This window comes from Pelodiscus sinensis, chromosome 1 (genome assembly GCF_052426305.1).
Source record: "Pelodiscus sinensis isolate ZL-2025 chromosome 1, ASM5242630v1, whole genome shotgun sequence".
NCBI lineage: Eukaryota > Metazoa > Chordata > Testudines > Trionychidae > Pelodiscus > Pelodiscus sinensis.
The window spans coordinates 312,970,279-312,989,450 of record NC_143052.1 but is presented as its reverse complement, the minus strand read 5'-3'; the positions used below and the strand labels follow the sequence as shown (position 1 = coordinate 312,989,450).

General features: G+C 45.2%; 1 protein-coding gene across 2 annotated transcripts in view; it reads right to left on the bottom strand.

Annotated features, from left to right (window-relative positions):
- IFT88 (intraflagellar transport 88) overlaps nt 1–18,569 on the bottom strand; it is a 105,216-nt gene extending 86,647 nt beyond the window's left edge. The window contains exons 1-9 of one of the 2 annotated variants that reach the window (XR_016348548.1): nt 18,389–18,569; nt 16,248–16,343; nt 14,326–14,388; nt 11,911–11,967; nt 9,931–9,984; nt 9,168–9,231; nt 9,015–9,084; nt 2,905–2,995; nt 1,706–1,810 (exon numbers count right to left, since the gene is read on the bottom strand). Coding sequence is in view for 1 of the 2 variants with exons in the window: in XM_089775585.1 (XP_089631711.1) it covers nt 1,706–1,810; nt 2,905–2,995; nt 9,015–9,084; nt 9,168–9,231; nt 9,931–9,984; nt 11,911–11,967; nt 14,326–14,388; nt 16,248–16,337 (594 nt within the window). In the remaining variant the exon portion in view is untranslated. The remainder of the gene's footprint in view (nt 1–1,705; nt 1,811–2,904; nt 2,996–9,014; nt 9,085–9,167; nt 9,232–9,930; nt 9,985–11,910; nt 11,968–14,325; nt 14,389–16,247; nt 16,344–18,388) is intronic. The other variant, XM_089775585.1, reaches the window with a different exon arrangement.
- Nucleotides 18,570–19,172: the final 603 nt, after the last annotated feature.

The window sequence follows — 19,172 nt, the reverse complement described above, 5'->3', positions numbered from 1 at the left end:
CTTATGCTTAACCATCTGTTCTACCTTATAATTAGCTGTGACACACATTATCTCTTCTAGACCTGAGGAAGAGCTCAGTGTAGCTCAAGAATGTGTCTCTTTCACCAACAGAAGTTGTTCCAACATTCAGTGGGGCCAACAGACTCACCAGGCTCCTGGGCAGCAGGAGAGAATGTCTCTATACCCCCTGGAAGGGGCAGGGCCTCAGGCAGAAGGGGTGGGAATGGAACTAGCCTTCCCAAGCCAGCCATCAGTGTCCATCAGGCCCTCAGCACTGCCCAGAGCAGACCACATGGAATTTCAACAGCAACTTAAAGGGTTCGGGACTCCCGCTGCCATAGCAGCAGTGATGGAAGCCAAGAGCCCTGGGCCCTTTTGAATCCCCAAATTCTGGGGCAGCTGTCCCTTCCCCACTGGCAGGCCTGCCCACAATGTCTCTCACAGTTCCTATTTTCCAAATTATCTAAGGAAGAAGTAGCAAACATTCTGCACCCTAAAGACATCTGTACATAGGCTGTGGAGAACACATAGGACAAATATAAAACATTTTTATCTGCAAATGTATCTTTTAGGAATATGTTCCATGGTCTAATTGTATGTTGGGAGAAAAAGTATTTCCTTTTATTAGTTTTGAATAGTTTTGGACTTTCAACTGACTTTAATGGCCTTTGTTCTTATGAGAAAGAGAATGAACAGAAGTTCCACTCTATATCGGGGTGGGCAAACCATGACTCCTGAGCTGCACACGGTTCTTTTACAGTTGAAGTGCAATATGTGTAATTCTAGCATAGGGGCCTACATCTTGTTGAACTATTTGTGATCTATCTACTCATGAAGGGAGACTTCTGCAATATGCCATTAAGAAAAACAGAAAAACCTTGTCTGTATCCAGAAAAATTACATCCATCATTTTCTCATTTTTATTTTTAAACTTGCCTTCAAATACATTATCAGCATAGCCTGGCTCAACATATTCTTTGTAAAATAATTTCAGTACAGCATCAACTAGTATACAACTTTAAATTCTCCCGAAATATTAGGGCAGAGACCTTACATCAGTGTTTCTTAAACTGTGTTCCAAAGCACACTGGTGTGCTGCAAGGCAGCTGGAGGTATGCCATGGAGAGAACAGAGTTAAAAAAGGCCACCCTTAAAAGGGGCAAGCCTCCTTTTTTTTTTTTTTTGGTGGACAACATTTCTCTGAGGCTTTTTTTTTGGTTGTCAACAACCTTTCCCTGGGGAATGGCCACCCTTAAAGGGGGAAACCTCTTTTTTTGGGGAAAGGGGTCATCGACAACTTTTCCCTGGGGCTTTTTTTTCCCCCCTCAACAAAAAATCCTTGCTGTTCCCCATTTAAAAAAAAATTGTTTGGTGTTCCTCGGTCTTCAAAAATTTAAGAAACACTGCCTTACATAATCTTTTTTTTAAAAAGCCTACTACCAATTTAAAGGAGTTGAAGGCAAACCCTTCTTTAGGAGTGTTAAGAACAACAACAAAGTGCACTTTAATTGCTATTTTCCATAATTACAGAAAGTATTTTCTAAAACATTTATAAATATACAATGTATTTGATCTGGAAAGTTAATCTGGGAACAAACAATATGTGTGCATTACAGCACACTGAACTTCATTAAAAAGGCATATTACTGGAAAGCACACTTTACACCTGGATCTTATTCAGACACACAGACATTTCAGCACTTACTGAATAAGTAAGATCTAAGTTGATGTTTTCTGGAGATGCAATTTGTTCACGTTGCCTCACCAACATTCTTTCCTTTCTTCCAGCATCTTTTGCCTTTTCCAGAGCCTTAAAGTAGATATTACAGTTTAGCCTTGCCTTCTCACTTTGCTCTCAAGGTCCACTCCCATATATTTAAAACAGAAATTAATACATTATTTTCATACACACTTCCTTTACGCACAGGGAGAACGTGTGCACACACAACTTATAGCTCCTAAGCAGCAATAATACACAAAAGCATATTCAGATTAAAACAATATTCTGAATGAAAATTCAGTAAAACAACCTCCATAATACTCTAATCACCATAGTTAATGCAGGGATCTCAAAAGAGCATGAAAAGTAATTTTATAAACAAAGAGTGAAAAAAAAAATCAGTCACACTATTTTACTTAAGGCCAGATTTTTAAAGGTATTTAGGCCTAATGACCTTTAAAAACGTGGCCTTAAGACAATACGTAACAGCAGAGTGATTATTGTTATACCATGTGAAGCACATTATCTCCAGCATTTCCAAATATCACTGACTTGGGTGGAGATAGAGCAATCAAATATTGAAGATTCTGTCTCCTTTGTGGCAATGCAGACCATGACCACAAGACCATAAGATCAGCCATAACAACAACAACCTAACTGTAACAACTGAAAATGTTATTGAAAAGTCAATTTAGTATTTAAAAAGCACGCGTGTGTGTAAGTGTGCGTATGTGTTAGGTATTCTGCTATTTGTGGTTCTGTGTATTTGCAGGGATCTCCTGTCCCAGTTTGGGAGGGAGAGGAACTCAGCATGGTTCCTGGTCCCAACAGTGAGTTTGGGAGCCACAAGGAGCTCACTGCAGTGGCTGGGAAACGTGGCTACCAGTATACATGAATTTCACCATTCACGATGGTGCCAGGAACACACACTCAAAGATAGCTCAGTGGTTTGACCATTAGCCTACTAAACCCAGGGTTGTGAGTCCAACCCTTGAGAGGGCCATTTAGAGATCTGGGCAAATCTGTCAGGGATGGTACTTGGTCCTGCCATCAGGGCAGGGGACTGGACTTGATGACCTCTCAAGGTCCTTTCTGGTTCTATGACATAGGTATATCTTCATATATACACTGTGAATGGCAAGCGTTTTCTGTATTGAAAAACAAATGAAACCCAGGTAACTTACCAATTTTAAGTCTCCACAGCTGTTGGCAATGCAGCTTTCTTCAACCAACTCATTCACTTTTTTTTCTAACTGTCTAATCTTTTCTTCTGGACTAAAATTGGACAAATAATGGATCATCTATCACATGTAAATACCGATATAAAAACAAATATGTTTGAAGATAAATCCTTTAAATAAACTGTTCTAGTTGTCTTGGATCTCATTAACATGCCAGAGCAAATGACGTTACTTGACAGACCATACAACTGTGTAAGTGACCCATTTTTACTTCACCACCAGAAGTTCTATCAGCAATGCAAGGTAGTGAAGAAAGTGAAGAGAAGATCCTACAGTTTTACTATATTCAGCAATCCATTTAACGACAGAAAAGAGGTTTGCATAATTTGGCTCGGATCCTTTTAATATAGCAAGCCTCAATTTGAGCTGTTTGAGTGAAGAAAGTATAGATACATACATTGGGTGAAACTTATGCACCCCATGGAAATCCAAAATTGCATATTACTATTTTAAAAAGCCAGTTTAATCAAAAGCAGCTGAAATTCAATTTGTAATGATAATTTTTTAACAGTGACAGCACAACTTTTCAGAATTACAGATTTTATCAAAAACTATGATTGACCCAGGATTATGTAATCTGTGACAAAAAATTAGCTGCATATTAGTCCACTAGAAGACTTATCTGGCATTGCCCAGGTCCAGGCCAGCTCATGGCCCACCTTCTGGGTTCTCCCCAGCGTCAACCCAGTGGGGTGGAGGCTGCACAGCCTGCTTGCTGGTTTTTCCCTGTGGTCGGTCTGGGGGCAGTCCAGGGCAGCAGAGGGGGCAAACTGTTGGATAGCAGCTGCTGCCCAGAGCTAGGGCACTTACTACCCCCATGCTCATTCATTAATATAACAGTACAGGCAGTCCCCGACTTACGCGGATCCAACTTACGTCGGATCCGCACTTACGAACGGGGCTTTCTCGCCCCGGAGCTCGCAGGCAGCAGTCCCGCCACCTCGACCTGCGGAGCGAGAAAAGCTGCTCCCGGTGCCCCTAGTCTGCTGGGGACCGTCTCCAGCAGACCAGGGGCACCGGCAGCAAAGCCGCAGCCGCGGCGCGGTCCGCTGCCTCTGAGGCTTTGCTCCCCGTGTCCCTGGTCTGCTGGGGAGGGGTGGGGGTGCAGCTAGTGTGCCCACCCCCCCCCCCCAGAAGACCAGGCTTTCGTTGTGGACCCTGGGGCAGAGCAGCTGGGGCGCTGCCAGTTGGTCCCACAGAGCCGCTCTGGGCACTACTGGACCAACCCGGCAGCACCCCAGCTGCTCTGCCCCAGGCGTCCTGATTCAGCCGCCGCTCGTCAGTTTCAGCAGCGGCTGAATCAGGACGCCTGGGGCAGAGCAGCTGGGGTGCTGCTGGGTTGCTCCAGTAGCGCCGAGGAGCCGCGCTACTGGAGCAACCCAGCAGCATCCCAGCTGCTCTGCCCCAGGCGTCCCCAAGTCAGCCGCTGCTGAAACTGACCAGCGCTGACTACAGGAAGCCCGAGGCAGAGTTGCTCTGCCCCGGGCTTCCTGGAATCAGCCGCTGATCAGTTTCAGCAGCAGCTGACTTGGGGATGCCTGGGGTTCTTAAGTTGAATCTGTATGTAAGTCAGAACTGGCGGTCAGTTTCAGCAGCGGCTGAATCTGGACGCCAGTTCCGACTTACATACAGATTCAACTTAAGAACAAACCTACAGTCCCTATCTTGTACGTAACTCTGGGACTGCCTGTACTGCTATCACACCCCTCTCTTTGGCTATGTCTAGACTGCCCCCTCTTGTGCAAGAAAATATGCAAATGAGGCGAAGCAGTGAATATCACCGTGCCTCATTTGCATGCTTAATGATCCACCATTTTTGCGCAAGGGGCTTTTGCGCAAAAAAGAGCCATCTACATGGTTCCTTTTTGCGCAAAAACCCCCTCTTTAGCAAGAGCTGTTGTTCCTGAAAAAAAGTGGCAGAACAGCTCTTGCACAAGAGGGGGTTTTTGCACAAAAAGGAGCAGTGTAGATGGCTCCTTTTTGTGCAAAATGGCGGCTCATTAAGTATGCAAATGAGGCGCAGCGATGTTCACCACTTTGCTTCATTTGCATATTTTCTTGCACAAGAGGAGGCAGACTAGACGTAGCCTTTCTGTTTGACACAAAACAATCGTATTCCAAGCACATCCCTTTGTCCTGGCACAATCAAATCCTGACCTTGCTTTAAGTCATGATAAGAGCAAGCTGTATATCAAATTTGGTGGTCATAGCTCTTATAGTTTAAGAGAAGTTTTTGAACAAAGAGACTTACAAAGAATGCAGTTTATACCAGCAGGATGGAAGAGCAATGACTCAGAAGGGCCAAGCAGGTCATTATAGACAGTTACCTCAACATGAGCTGTAAATGCAATTCAGTGGCAAGAAGTGCTAATATAATATGTGAAGGTATAAAAAGGAGAATATCAAATAGAAATAGTTAAGAGAATCTTGCCTACAGGCAGTCCCCGGGTTACGTACAAGATAGGGACTGTAGGTTTGTTCTTAAGTTGAATCTGTCTGTAAGTCGGAACTGGCATCAGCCGCTGCTGAAACTGACCAGTTTCAACAGCGGCTGAATCTGGATGCCAGTTCTGACTTACATACAGACTCAACTTAAGAAACCCAGGCGTCCCCAAGTCAGCTGCTGCTGAAACTGATCAGCGGCTGATTCCAGGAAGCCTGGGGCAGAGCAACTCTGCCTCGGGCTTCCTGTAGTCAGCCGCTGGTCAGTTTCAGCAGCGGCTGACTTGGGGATGCCTGGGGCAGAGCAGCTGGGGTGCTGCTGGGTTGCTCCAGTAGCGCGGCTCCTCGGCGCTACTGGAGCAACCCAGCAGCACCCCAGCTGCTCTGCCCCAGGCGTCCTGATTCAGCCGCTGCTGAAACTGACGAGCGGCGGCTGAATCAGGACGCCTGGGGCAGAGCAGCTGGGGTGCTGCCGGGTTGGTCCGGAGCGGCGCTGCGGGACCAACCCAGCAGCCCCCAGCTGCTCTACCCCAGGGGTAGGCAAGAAAAGCCTGGTCTGCTGGGGGGGGCACTAGCTGCACTCCCCCCCCAGCAGACCAGGGGGACAGGAGCAAAGCCTTGGAGCACGCCCGCAGCGGGACAGCCCAGGCGCGCCCGGGCTGTCCCGCTGCGGGCGTGCTCCAAGGTTTTGCTCCTGTCCCCCTGGTCTGCTTGGGGGCTCCAGCAAAGCCACTGGACCCCCCCAGCAGACCAGGGACACCAGAACAAAGCCACCGCCTGGGCGGCTTTGCTCGTTTGCCCGGGAGCAAAGCCGCCCAGGTGCCGGCTTTGCTCAGGTGTCCCTGGTCTGTTGGGGGGGGGGTCCAGCGGTTTTGCTGAACCCCCCCCAGCAGACCAGGGGGACAGGAGCAAAGCCGCCCAGGCGGCGGGAGTCCCGCTGCCTGGGCGGCTTTGCTCCGGGGCAAATGAGCAAAGCCGACCAGGCAGCGGGACTCCCGCCGCCTGGGCGGCTTTGCTCGGGTGTCCCTGGTCTGCTGGGGGGGTCCAGCGGCTTTGCTGGACCCCCCCAGCAGACCAGGGACACCAGGAGAAGCTTTTCTCGCCCCGGAGGATACGGGTGGCGACCCGCCGCCCGTGAGCTACGGGGCGAGAAAAGCCCCGTTCGTAAGTGCGGATCCGACATAAGTCGGATCCGCATAAGTCGGGGACTGCCTGTATTTATAGCATGTTGGTAAGATCACTACTAGAATATTATATCCAGTTCTGGTGTCAACACTTCAAGAATGTTGTGGAAAATCTGAAGAGAGTTCAAATGAGGACCACAACATTGGCTGAAAAACGAACCTTACAATGTGAGACTAAAGCACTATTTTTTGACAGAGGTGATATGATTACCATATATAGGAACTTACATGTATGAAAGATATCTGACAGGGAGGGGCTTTTCAAACTTGCTGACAAAGGCCTAGTAAGATCCAGTAGATAGAAGTTGGGGAAATTCAACCTTCATCCAATTTCCTAGCAGTAAAGGTGGTTAAGTATTTGAATACCTTGCAGAGGAGGTGGTAAACTCACCATAATTTGGAGCCTTTAAAAGGGAGATATCTTTTAGAAATATTTGATTTAATCCATCTTCTTGGAGAAATTATAGACAGCCTGTTTGGGCTGGGGAGGGAGACAGCCTGTTTGGGCTGGGGAGGGAGAGTCAGACTGGATAGTCATGGAGGTCCCTTTTAACCTTGAAATCTATGAATTCCCTGGTCATCCCCTTCCTCCATGGACAATGGAGAGAACAAGATCACTGCGTTGCCTTCAGCATGCCCTTAACACTTGTAGCTCCACATTACGACAATTAAAATAATCAAATCCCATGATTCTGAGCTTCAGCTGATCACTTGTAGAGAACAGGGAGGAATCTCCTGACCTGATGCACAATCGGATTGGGGATGGGGTTCACTTTCTTCCAAACCATCAGAGGCTACGCCTACCTGTATCTGAAATACCCATGGAGTGGACTAGAGCTCTGAGACAGAGAATTATCGGTCTTAGATGCCTGTGTAGGAGTGGGATTTTATATTTATATTTCAGGTTTAATAATGTAGTTATGTATGACTTAACTTCATCCTGCCAGCCACCCTTTTTTGTGACCCTCTGGGGCATTGGTAGAAATGCATCTGACAACTTCAGTGCAGACACTGGCAGTCTAAGGCAGGAACAGACCATTAGGCCCTTTAGTTAAATATACATTTCTTTGTTTTAAGGTTTAGTAAGTAAGAGACAGGATCTTATACTGTGTCTACGTTAATAAGACTAGAGGAATGTTGAAGGCCCAGGCCACAATGTGAACTGTTTTGATTACAAGATTTAGTAAGGTTTAATTTACAATGCTTTTTTATTGCTCAAAATAACACACTGCTGTTTGTATACCTTTGAAGATCTCTGTAAAAGACTGTTTGTGTGAAGGAGGAATGAATGCATCAGAAAAATATAAGGTGTGAAGGCTATTGTTAAAACCAGATGGTCAAGAGAGAAAGGGTGACTAAATTTAACCAGACTTATCGATGCCAGAGAACCATCAACACGCATCCATGATTAAGGAAGGGCAGATTGACAACCCTTAGGTGGAGGCTGGCACCCCTAAAGACAACTGATTAACTCAATCCAGGACAAGATGACCCTCTCGGAGGTGTTTTGGAATGTTAACATCAAAAGATAACACCAATTAAGGAGTAACCGGTCACAAACTGACACAGCAAAATCCATAGACTTCAACAGAGAAAACGGACTATAAGAACAGGGTGCTTTGCCATGGGACTTTGGGTTTGTCTTGCCACCAACTTCAGGAGCATCGGATCGCAACCGACAAAGCTCGGCTCCCCTCTGTGATCAATCTGGATGGTCACTAGATTGATCCAGACTCTGGACAGGTAACTATAACATTGACTGGCGGGACTGTGTGCATGATGTGTGTATGTGTGGGTGACTGAAAAGCATATGCTAACTGTTGTATTCTCAATAAATGCGGCATGCTCCTTCTCCCCTATAAAAGATCTTGTGTGCTTTGTATGGGCATAACACCTGGCTGGAGTTTCTTGCACACGTGCTGAAGGTCAAACTGATGACTAGATTTGGGATTAGGAAGGAATTTTTTCCCTTAGATAAAACTTCCAGGAAACCTCAGGGGTTTTCATCTTTCTCTTTAGCACTGATCGTTTTCTAGGATCATCTGGGCATAATCAATTCCCTGACACTGTAGGGGCCTCGGGCACTGATGGCACCTCAGTCTCTCCTGCTCTTTGCCGGAGGCACATAACAGTTTAGTTTCCCAAGAAATGAAATGCTTAGTCTATCTAAAATAACTAGACTGAACATAAGGATATCTAGGAGACATTTAATGGAGAGGACAACCTAGATGATCTAATGGTCCCTTCTGGCCATTTACTCTATTAAATCTAGTAAAGTTAAGTATGTGCATGACTACACAATCTAGGCTTCTTTCTGCAGAGAGAGAATCTGACCCCTGGTTTCCTGAGTACCGTGTTGCTGTAACTTTTCTAAAAATGTTGAAACTATTTGTTGCAAAACAAGAGAAAAAAAATGGGGATACATACGTATCTTCATTTTTCATTTCTAAAGGAGGAGCAGGACCTCTTGCTTGACCAAGAGGATCAAAAACAGATCCTGCAAATTAATACAAGGCATTGAGAACAGTGAATTCCCTGACAGACAGTAAATTCCATGACAGAGAATTCTATCAGTCCTACCTCTCAAAGCTGTTTTAGTGTAACCTGCTGCATGCACTGCTGTCAGAGGTCGAGCAACTCCATCCTTAAATAAAAAAATAAATAAATAAAAATGAGGGTAACAGGAGGATAAATTACATATTGAAACATAAGTTGAAAGCATGCTTTACAGTTGATACAGATTGACCTAATATTAGTAAGCCTTGCTTAGACTAACCAGTGTCTTTCACAACCCTGAGGTATATTATAACACAGTCTACAGTAGCAAAATAAATATTGGAATTATTACTAAGCAATAAATGTTACAAAAAGAGTTTTATTCAGCATATATTATTCCAAATGCCTTTTTACAATAGATAACACCAATCTTTTTTGGTTTTGTTGCCAGTAGTTTTAACGGACACAATATAAAAGCCTCTGATTTTTAAAATAGTCTTCTTAAGGGCTGGCCTGTTAAACTAATGATTTGGTTATGTTTTATAATGTACTGCCAGGCTGAGTGTCAGAGTTTGAAAACAATCTTTCTTTTTCCTGGACAGCAAGGATTGAGAGGCCTAAAAAATTATGGCTCAGATTATCTTCTCCAGTCTAACTCACAGTTGCATATACTGCCTGGAAACCAGCTATAATTCAGTGGCTGAGAAATTCCCAAGCTTGGGAGAGTCTGCACCTGGCAAAGAGCCAACATATCCACCTCCTGAAACATTTGCATTAAAAAAAAAAACAGTCACAATATAACTTTAGCATACTCAGCCCACACTCAAAGTAAATAATAAAATATTACTTGTATGGCTCCTGTCATTGGTCTTCCCATGGATGATGATAATGCTGTCTTTGACTACCAAACAAAAAATAAATAAAATTAACAATCATAGCTCTTTTTCTACATTAGAAGTTTAGAACCAAAACTATAAATACTTAAATATGTGGTTGTTTTTGTCTCATGAATGTACAACTTACTAATATGATCCAGTTCCCCTTGAAACCAATAGCAAAACTCCAATTGACTTCACTGAGGTAGGATATACTTTCACTGTAGGACATACATAAAATAAAGGTACTTGGTGGCGTCTCCATAATTATGACTAAGTTCTAAAATGAATTTAAAATTTAATTAAATTTCTGTAAGACAGGCTTTTTTACACCCTTTGAATTTTCTGTACACTTTTTGTTTGGTCTCTTTCCATAAGTTTTTAATGGACTCTGGTTGAAATTTGTCCGTGGCAGTTGTACATTGCATTATTGACTTCTTTTAAATTGTCAACCTGTACAAAAATTAGTAGAGAAGTGCATCCTAAAGACCTGGTACAATAGGTAGTTTTTATTTTTTAATTAGATTTTGGAGCACTTTGGCTATTGTTCATGTTATAACTGTAAATGATATGCTTTATATCTAAACCTGATAAAATGGGGCCAGCTGCCCATAAAAGCTTCTTCACTGTGAGCTACACTTTTCTGTCACATTTTACCCTACAACAGAAAAGGGTTACATTGCAACAACTATTTAATAATATGTTCTCCATCAGCAATATTTTTCTGCCCCTTTCCCTGCCAACTTAGTATTTTCATTTATAAACAGTTATGGTTGTTGCACGCATAACACATATGACCACAAGTAAATTAAATGTTAATCTACTTGACAGTAAAGACCACCTACTCTCTACCCATAAACCCCCCACTCTACTGTGGTGATAACTACTGTATACCACAGACTACAAACCACAGCTTTAACTCTGTTCCATTAGAGATTCTTTCACATAATGTATCTAAGATATGAAAGAGGGTATGATATCTCTTGATATTCCTTGAAAGAGGGTGCAAATGTAGACATACCCCCAGAGAGTCCCAGTGGAGGACCAGCAGCAAGGATCCCTGCAGGGTGGACAGGGCAGTGGCGGGGCTGCCCAGTGGGGTTGGGAGACCCGGTGTATGGCTGCCTGTGCCTGGAGCCCCAGCACACTGTGCGCACGGCTGCCCCAAAGCCCCAGAGGTGACAGCTGCCCCAGCGGTGTTGGCAGAGCAGCAGGACCAGTAGGAAGTGGGGAGCTGGCTGGGAGGCCAGAGGCCAAGCCAGGGGGGCCAGTGGCAGGGGTCCAAAAATCCCACCCATAAGTACTGGTGTTGTGTCCATATGTTACTGTTTTTCTTTTATGCGCACCAAAACTGGAGTTTGACCACAAAGCTGGGGTGGAGGATTAGGGGGGAAAAGAGAGTTTGATCTAAACAAAACAGCAATAATGGACTGAAGAGTATGTGAAAGGAACATATTTAATATTGCTCTAAAACAGTGTTCCTCCCCGAGGTGAATATTTTATTACACTAACATAAAACAAGAATCAAGATAACAAATGTATGTAAACACCACAATCAGAACATCTTCTTGACTGATTTTGCTAACTCTACCAGCTTTTTTATCCCTGTGTAGTATCTCTCTTTGCCTTAGTTTCTGAGTCCATGTCTTTTTAAATCACATCTAACTGTATATATATTTCACTCTCAACACTCATTCTCTCTCTGAAATCATTTGTTATTTACCTCGAACAAGGTATTTTTGGTTTGGGACAGTTTGTAAAGCTCCGTACAAACTGAAGTTGAACTGCATCAATATTGTATAATGCATTTTAAACAATGAGTGCGGCTCACTGGGAGAAAGGACTGAGACAAAGAGAAAATACTCTATGTAGCATTTATGGAGTTGTAAAGACTCAAAACTCCTGGTAAAGCCTCTCTTTGATTAAGTTTAAAACACAGAATTAAAACTTACCCCAAGCCCAGTAGCTAAAGGTCGTGAAGCTGATGTACCTGGAATTTTGGCTGTTATCTTGGCAAAAAACAAACAAACCAACCACAGTTAATCGAAATGTGATTACTCAGTTTTTTTACACAGGTTAATAAAATGAGTTCACAGAAATGATCATGTATTAAAAAGAGTACAGAAAGTTCTACAGTGATATCTCTATGAGTTTTATTTGTATAAGCCATCGCTTCCTCTTGAATATATGTACTTATCTGGTGATTAAACTATACATGAATCCTGAAAATTTCAGTTCTTGTTTAGAAGCATGCAGTCCTTACAATAGAGTGTACATTTCCAAATAGGGTCCACATGTCAGTTTTCCACTTCTTTTCCAAAAGGTTGTACGAGTTTTGAAGTTATAAATAAATAAAAGTCATCAAAATAATTTGAATACAATTAAGTTACAAAAATACATATTAAAAAATATATAAACATTTCTTATAAATAAATCTGTATATTATACTCCATTCTCTAGCCCACCCTGGAGGTTTCAGATCAAGGCCAACTTCCTTCTGGTTGGATGCACTATGCGGGGACTCTTTAGAATCTGTCATTTCATTCTAATCAGCTTCTGGCTCATTCTATCATATAGGAATCACACAGTAGTGCCCAGTGGTTAGGCCACTCTGTTATATGGCATGACCAATCCAACATAAAGACACTGAAGAGAATAAGGCGGCCCCTGAATAGGTGGAGAGAAGGCTGCCTGCTGGATCCTTCTAGCCTCAGGATTAAGTGAGGGAAAAGAGGCCAGCTGAGGCAGAAGCTGTCTAAAATGCTACAGCTGGTTAAATTATAAAGATGTGGAGAAACTGGAGAGGGTCCAGAGAAGAGCAACAAGAATGATTAAAGGACATGGCCTATGAAGGAAGGCTGAAAGAACTGGGTTTGTTTAGTTTGGAAAAGAGAAGATGGAGGGGGAACATAATAGCAGTTTTCAGGTATCTAAAAGGGTGTCATAAGGAGGAGGGAGAAAACTTGTTCATCTTGGCCTCTGAGGATAGAACAAGAAGCAATGGGCTTAAGCTGCAGCAAGGGAGGATGTTAGGAAAAAGTTAAACACTGGAATAAATTGCCCAGGGAAGTCGTGGAATCTCCATCTGTGGATATATTTAAGAGTAGGTTAGATAAATGTCTATCAGGGATGGTCTAGACAGTACTAGACTGGTCCTGCCATGAGGACAGGGGACTGGACTTTATGACCTCTCGAGGTCCCTTCCAGTCCTAATATTCTATGATAACTGAGCCCCAAGGAGGAGGGCTGAAGCTCTTTCTACGAGGAGAGTGACTGACTCTTTCATTAACGTATCCCTGCTCTAGGAGGGACTGTCTGGAACATAACCTCAACTCCAGGAAAAGGTCTCCTGAAATGAGACAAAAAGCTGCGGAGGACTTTTATAAGGAGCCAGAAAAAGGTGACTTGCTATTTACTTCAGATAAGTCACACTTTCTAGAAAATGTAATAAAATCAGACTCCACAGAGGAGTGCATGTTCTTGAATCAATATAAGTCTGGTAAGTGACTGAAAGAACCCAAGGTGGGAGACTCATAGGAATGTGCTGGAAAGACTCGCCTCCTGACAGATGAAAATACTGGATCAGACTAAGGATGTAAAATCTGGTTATATGTTATGATTAAGCAGTTAACCGATGTAATGGGTGTGGACAGGGGGGCTGCTCCACCTGGGCTGGAGAACCCCCAACCTGGAGTGGGCACCACAGGGCTGGAGCAGCCCCTGCCTGTGGCAGGCTGTTCCAACCCACCAGTTAACCATAACAGTTAAGTGTCACCCACTAAGGGTGACGCTTACCGGTTAACTATTCACATCCCTAGATCAGACCAAAGATCCATTTAGGCCAGTGTGCTGTCCCTCCCACAGTGACAAATGTTTGGTGAAATTCTGAGTGATCCATCTCCTGCCCCTCATTCCCAGATTCTGGCAAGCGGAGACTAGGGACACCATCCCCAACCATCTTGGCTAACAGCCATTGATGAACCTATCCACTATGAATTTATCTAGTTCTTTTTTGAAGCCTATTAGTCTTGGCTTTAACCACATCCTCTGGCAAAGAATACCACAGGTTGACTGTGGATGCCTTCTCGGTGCCTCTCCCATCTCCCTGGTCACACTTTTCCCATCCAAATATTTAAGAAATAATAATGTATAAGAACAATAAACACTATATGGTGGAAGTTTAAAAATTCAGGCAATAGCTCTAATAGTTTTGGGCTTCTCTCTTACATAAATTGCTAAATGTTTTATCATCGTTTTATGAATGAACTGAGACTTGCCCAAAGACAGCTTGTGCCAGAGCCTAGATTAAAAACCAGACATCCTAAGAATGTTTCCAAATGTTCCAATATATTTTAAAGTTTACTTACTGGGGGTCTTCTACCATGACTAGTTCTCACAGCTTGCTGAAAAGCTGTGTCATTTTCTAAATCCTGAAACAAAACAAAAAATATAAGAACTATCCAAAGATGATAAATAAAAAAATATGCAATTTACTTGTACAGTATTTTACTATTGCCAGGGGAATAAGGATTAAAAGAAGGAGTGAGAAGAGGTACTGAGGCTTGGCTTTGGGGGGAGGAAGGGAGCCAGTTCCAGGCTGGGAAGGAGAATTTAGGGGTTCCTATCTGCTCCCTGGCCTAATTTTGGGCCCTGTAGCAGTCCCTTTTGGTCCCAGCCTCACCTCTGCCTCCCCTGGCTCCTAAAAGACATACACAATTATATATGGGGATGAAGCCCTCACAATATTTCCACAGTGAGGGCACTAGCCCTCTGTTCTGATGCTCTTGGATATTACCAAATTACAGTCTGTAATGTCAATAAGCTATGATAACACAACTTATTGAAAGCTTCTAACTTATACAGAGTCATATCAAAACAGAGTAACCACTGAAGAGCAATAAAACCTTGGGGGAAAACTGAGCTTGATTTAAATCTCACTAGCTTATGGAGGAGGAAATAGTACATTAAAATATACAATAATTAACTGTAGACTAGATGACCTATTATGCCTTTTATATCACTTATTACTATTATTCCATTATTTCATATATAGGAACATTCATTGAGGGACAGCTTTCGGGCAAAAGAAAGGAGTTCTAGAATACTGGACTGAAAAGTTCAAGTAATTCAGCACTGATTAAGGATGTTAAATATTGTGTAATTGACTAAATGCCACAGCGTTTCAAAGGGGCAGTGCCACACGGACGCTGGAATCAAGTGGGGATTCCCCACACTGCAGCAGTGTTTCAAAGGGGCAGCTCTGCACAGCTGATCCCAGGCTCCAAAAGGTTCCACTGAAAGTGACATGAATATTCCCATAGAATTTAATGGGGCTAGGATTTCACCTCAGGTGCCAAAACACAAACCTCCTAAAAAAGTTACAATTTAATATTTCATAAATTCTAATCTTTACAGCAAATAGACAGTAGTTGAAGGTGCATAACAAAACTGTCTCCGAATAGAAAATCATCAGTGAAATTTAGGGATGTTAAATTTCAGGGTCAGCGGGGAAGTCCCCAGTTGATCCTGGGCTCCATGCAGTGCCGCCACTGTGAAATGCCACGTGCAGCCTGGGAACACCCCAGCTGGTTCCAGGCTGAATGCAGTGTTTCAAAGCAGCAGCGCAGCATGGAGCCCGTGGTCTGGCCCCAGGCTCCATGCGGCATTGCCACTCTGAAGCATCCCCTACCCCCCTTGCTGCCTCTTTCTGATAGAGGCAGCAAATGGGGGGGCGGGGCGGATGAACAACTAGTTGACTAGCCAATAGCATTTGCTTATCGGATAGTTGATTAGTCATTCACATCACTAGTGAAATTATAACTAATGAAAATGATCTGAGACTTTGAATAAATCTGGATGGAGAAAAACTAACTTCAAAGCAGCAATGCTTCCTGATTTGTTTCTAATAATATCTAAAGCAGCATTAGAATGCCAACTCCAGTGAAGACTGCCTTATAGCATAAACAAAAGTATGATATACATCAGTGTTTCTTAAACTGTGTTCTGTGGCACACCGGTATGTCGCGAGGCAGTCAGAAGTGTGTCGTAGAGAACAAAATAATTCAAAATGGCTGCCCTTAAAGGAGTAGGCAACTTTTTTTTTCCTCAATAACTTTCCCTCAACAACTTTCCCCCCAACCCTTTTCCCCAGACTTTTTTTTTTGGTCAACCAAAAATCCTCAGTGTTCCTCATAAAAAAAACCTTATTGTTTGGTGTTCCTCAGTCTTAAAAAGTTTAAGAAACACTGGTATACATACATAAAATCTGAGAAATAGTAAGTAGTTTTACCTCTGTGTCAAAGGTGGGGTTATAGTCATTGTAGCCAGAATAAAGATCATCTTCATCTACTTTGGGTGCTAGGTGGACATTTTGCATCATTTTTACCTGAGAAACATTAATTATGTAAAATATCTTCTCAGCATTATAAGTCTACTTACAATTGTAAAATATGAACAGTAAAGTACTAAAGATTTTTTAGTACACAAGCACTAAAACTTTTGCCTAATCCAAACCTCAAATCAAACCCTGACAAAAAGCTGTAACGTAGACTTACAAAGGCATTGTCCACTTGAAATCTAGTCTGTTTGAAACACTAACAAGCCCCACAGAAGTCAAAGAGTTTCTGAGCAGACTGAAGTATCCAGGGCATGGAAAATGGACTCACTGCTCTAGCCAGTCTGGCAAATCCTGTGCTCTGTCTCTGCTGTTGCATGGATACAGAAGTTAAGCTTGAGTGTTACTACCTCTGAATGGTCACTCTTCCCAGCCCTTGTCTCCACTCACCGGAGGATCGATCTTTTGGGTTCAATTTAGCGCCGCACCTCGGCGATGAGGGGACCAACCCGGCAGCATCCCAGCTGCTCTGTCCCAGGTGTACCCAAGTCAGCTGCTGCTGAAACTGACCAGTGGCTGATTCCAGGAAGCCGGGGCAGAGCAGCTCTACCTCGGGCTTCCCGGAGTCAGCCGCTGGTCAGTTTCAGCAGTGGCTGAATCGGGGACAGCTGGGGTGCTGCTGGGTTGGTCCTGCAGCCCCGAGGGGCAGCGCTACGGGACCTACCCGGCAGCACTCCAGCTGCTCTGCCCCCGGCTTCCCCGATTCAGCCGCTGGTCAGTTTTAGCAGCGGTTGAATCGGAGAAGCTGGGGGCAGAGCAGCCCCAATGGTCCGGCTGCCCAGAGCACTTCCGGGTTCCTGATGGTGCCAGACCATCAGGAGTGCCGGACCATCAGATGTCGGACCATCAGAGTTTTACTGTGTAAAGTGGATATCCACTGATTTGCAGGGCTGTACTGGTAAGAGAGTTGCCAACTGGGGCTGGAGTTCTGGATGCTGCCAGCCTCTGTACACAGGTATGGTTTAAGGATATTAAATATCAAGTAATTTACTAGTCGACTAGTTGATAGGCACTTCATTAACTACTCGACTAGTTGACAGGCACTTCCACATTCCTCCTTTGAAATGTACAAGAGCCCCTAATGGAATGTGGAGGAATGTGGAACTCCATGTGCAGACCAGGGCCAGCAGGAAGTCCCGCTGACTCCAGGCTGCAAGAGGGTGGCAGCTTTGAAATGTACAAGAGTCCTCCACTGACCCCGGCTCCATGCTGCGTTGCCGCTTTGAAATGCCATACAGAGCCCAGGTCAGCTGCGGACTCCCGGGGCAAGCATGGATCCCAAGTACATGCTCTGTGCAGCACTGCCGTTTTGAAGTATCCACTCATCCCCCCTCCTTTGCTGCCTCTATCTGATAGAGGCAGCAGGGGGTGGGGGTGAGGAATTGACTGGTAAACTAGTCCATAACATCCTTAGTATAGTTCCCGTGCAGGTGATTGACATGGGTGGCCAACCCTTCCCCTGCTGTTCACCCTCCCTCCCCTTCTATTCTCCTCGCCTTCAGGAGCCCAAACCATCCCCCGTGACCCGTCCCCAGTGCTGGATAGCTGGGATAAGGGAGGTGAGGCCCCAGCCTCTGGGGCCCAGGGAACAGTGCCGCCAGGTTTCACTGCAGGGAGTGTGGTGGTTGCATCCCCAGCCCTGAGCTCTCACTCCCCGTCCTGCCTGGAGCTCCATCACAACCCCAACAGCCTTCCGTAAGTCCCCTCCCCACCCCGCAAATGTATTACAGGGCGGGGCGGGGGGGGGGGCGATAGGACGGTACCGTAGAAACGGAGGCTACTTTCACCCCTGCATTTAAATTTTAGCAGCAGCGACACGCTAGGGGCCGCCCTGCGCCAGCGGTCTCTGGATGTGCCCATCACCCGCTGGCTCGCGGCTTCGGGCCGCCCCCGGAGAGCCGGCTCCGGCAAGGCCAGCCCCGAGCGGGCCAATCCTGGCACCGTTAGTTCCAGGATCCCGCTATCGCCTCCGCCGGCTGCTCCTGCATCGACTTAACTTCCTGCGCCGCACCGCGTCGTTCGCCTCCCCCCCGTACCTCGCCCGGCAGCCCCGCTAGCAGAGGAGCCGGTAACGGACCGCACCGCACGGGCTCCGGGCAGTGGTCGCACACTCGGAACACCCAAGGCACGCGATCCCATAATGCGCCGCGGCGAGCGGAGGTGGGGGCAACGCATCCGGTTGCTAAGAGACGAGAGCGACTCGTGAGGGCCCAGCCCCTAGTGGTATCAAAAACAGCCTCCTATGGGACTCTGCGCTGATTGAGCATGCGCAAGCGATCAGCGCATGCTCAGTAGCAAGCCTGGAAACCGTGTCTGACATACTGCTGGCCGCCTCGGAATCAGCTCCCTAGGCAGGGCCGGGGGGCCAGGATAAGAGTTGTGCCAAAGTGGGGCAGCGATGGGTCCGCGGGGCTTGCGCTGCTCCACACACGGGGCGGTGCTAGCAGAGGCTGCTTCTACCCCATGCCTGTCGCTTTAGGAAGCTGTAGCCACCTGCATGCTGGAGACTTGCTTCTGGGGCAGGTCTTCCTCTTCCCAGCCCTCTGTTTCAGAAAAGCCACCCTCATCCCAAAAGACAACAGACAGCCGTGGTCCCTGGCCGAGCTGAATGTGGAATAGAGAGGGAGCCACACGCACAAAACAGCAGCTCCTTCATTGACCCACATCCAAAGTTAGCAAAGAAAAAGATTTTGGGGTGGATGATCAGCTGAACGTGAGTGCCCAGCAGAAATGAAAGTTAAGCAGGTGCAACTTGGTGCATAGCTCCTGTAAGATCTGGCTGAGCTGTGGTAAAAGCCAGCAGGGAGCTATTTAAAGAGG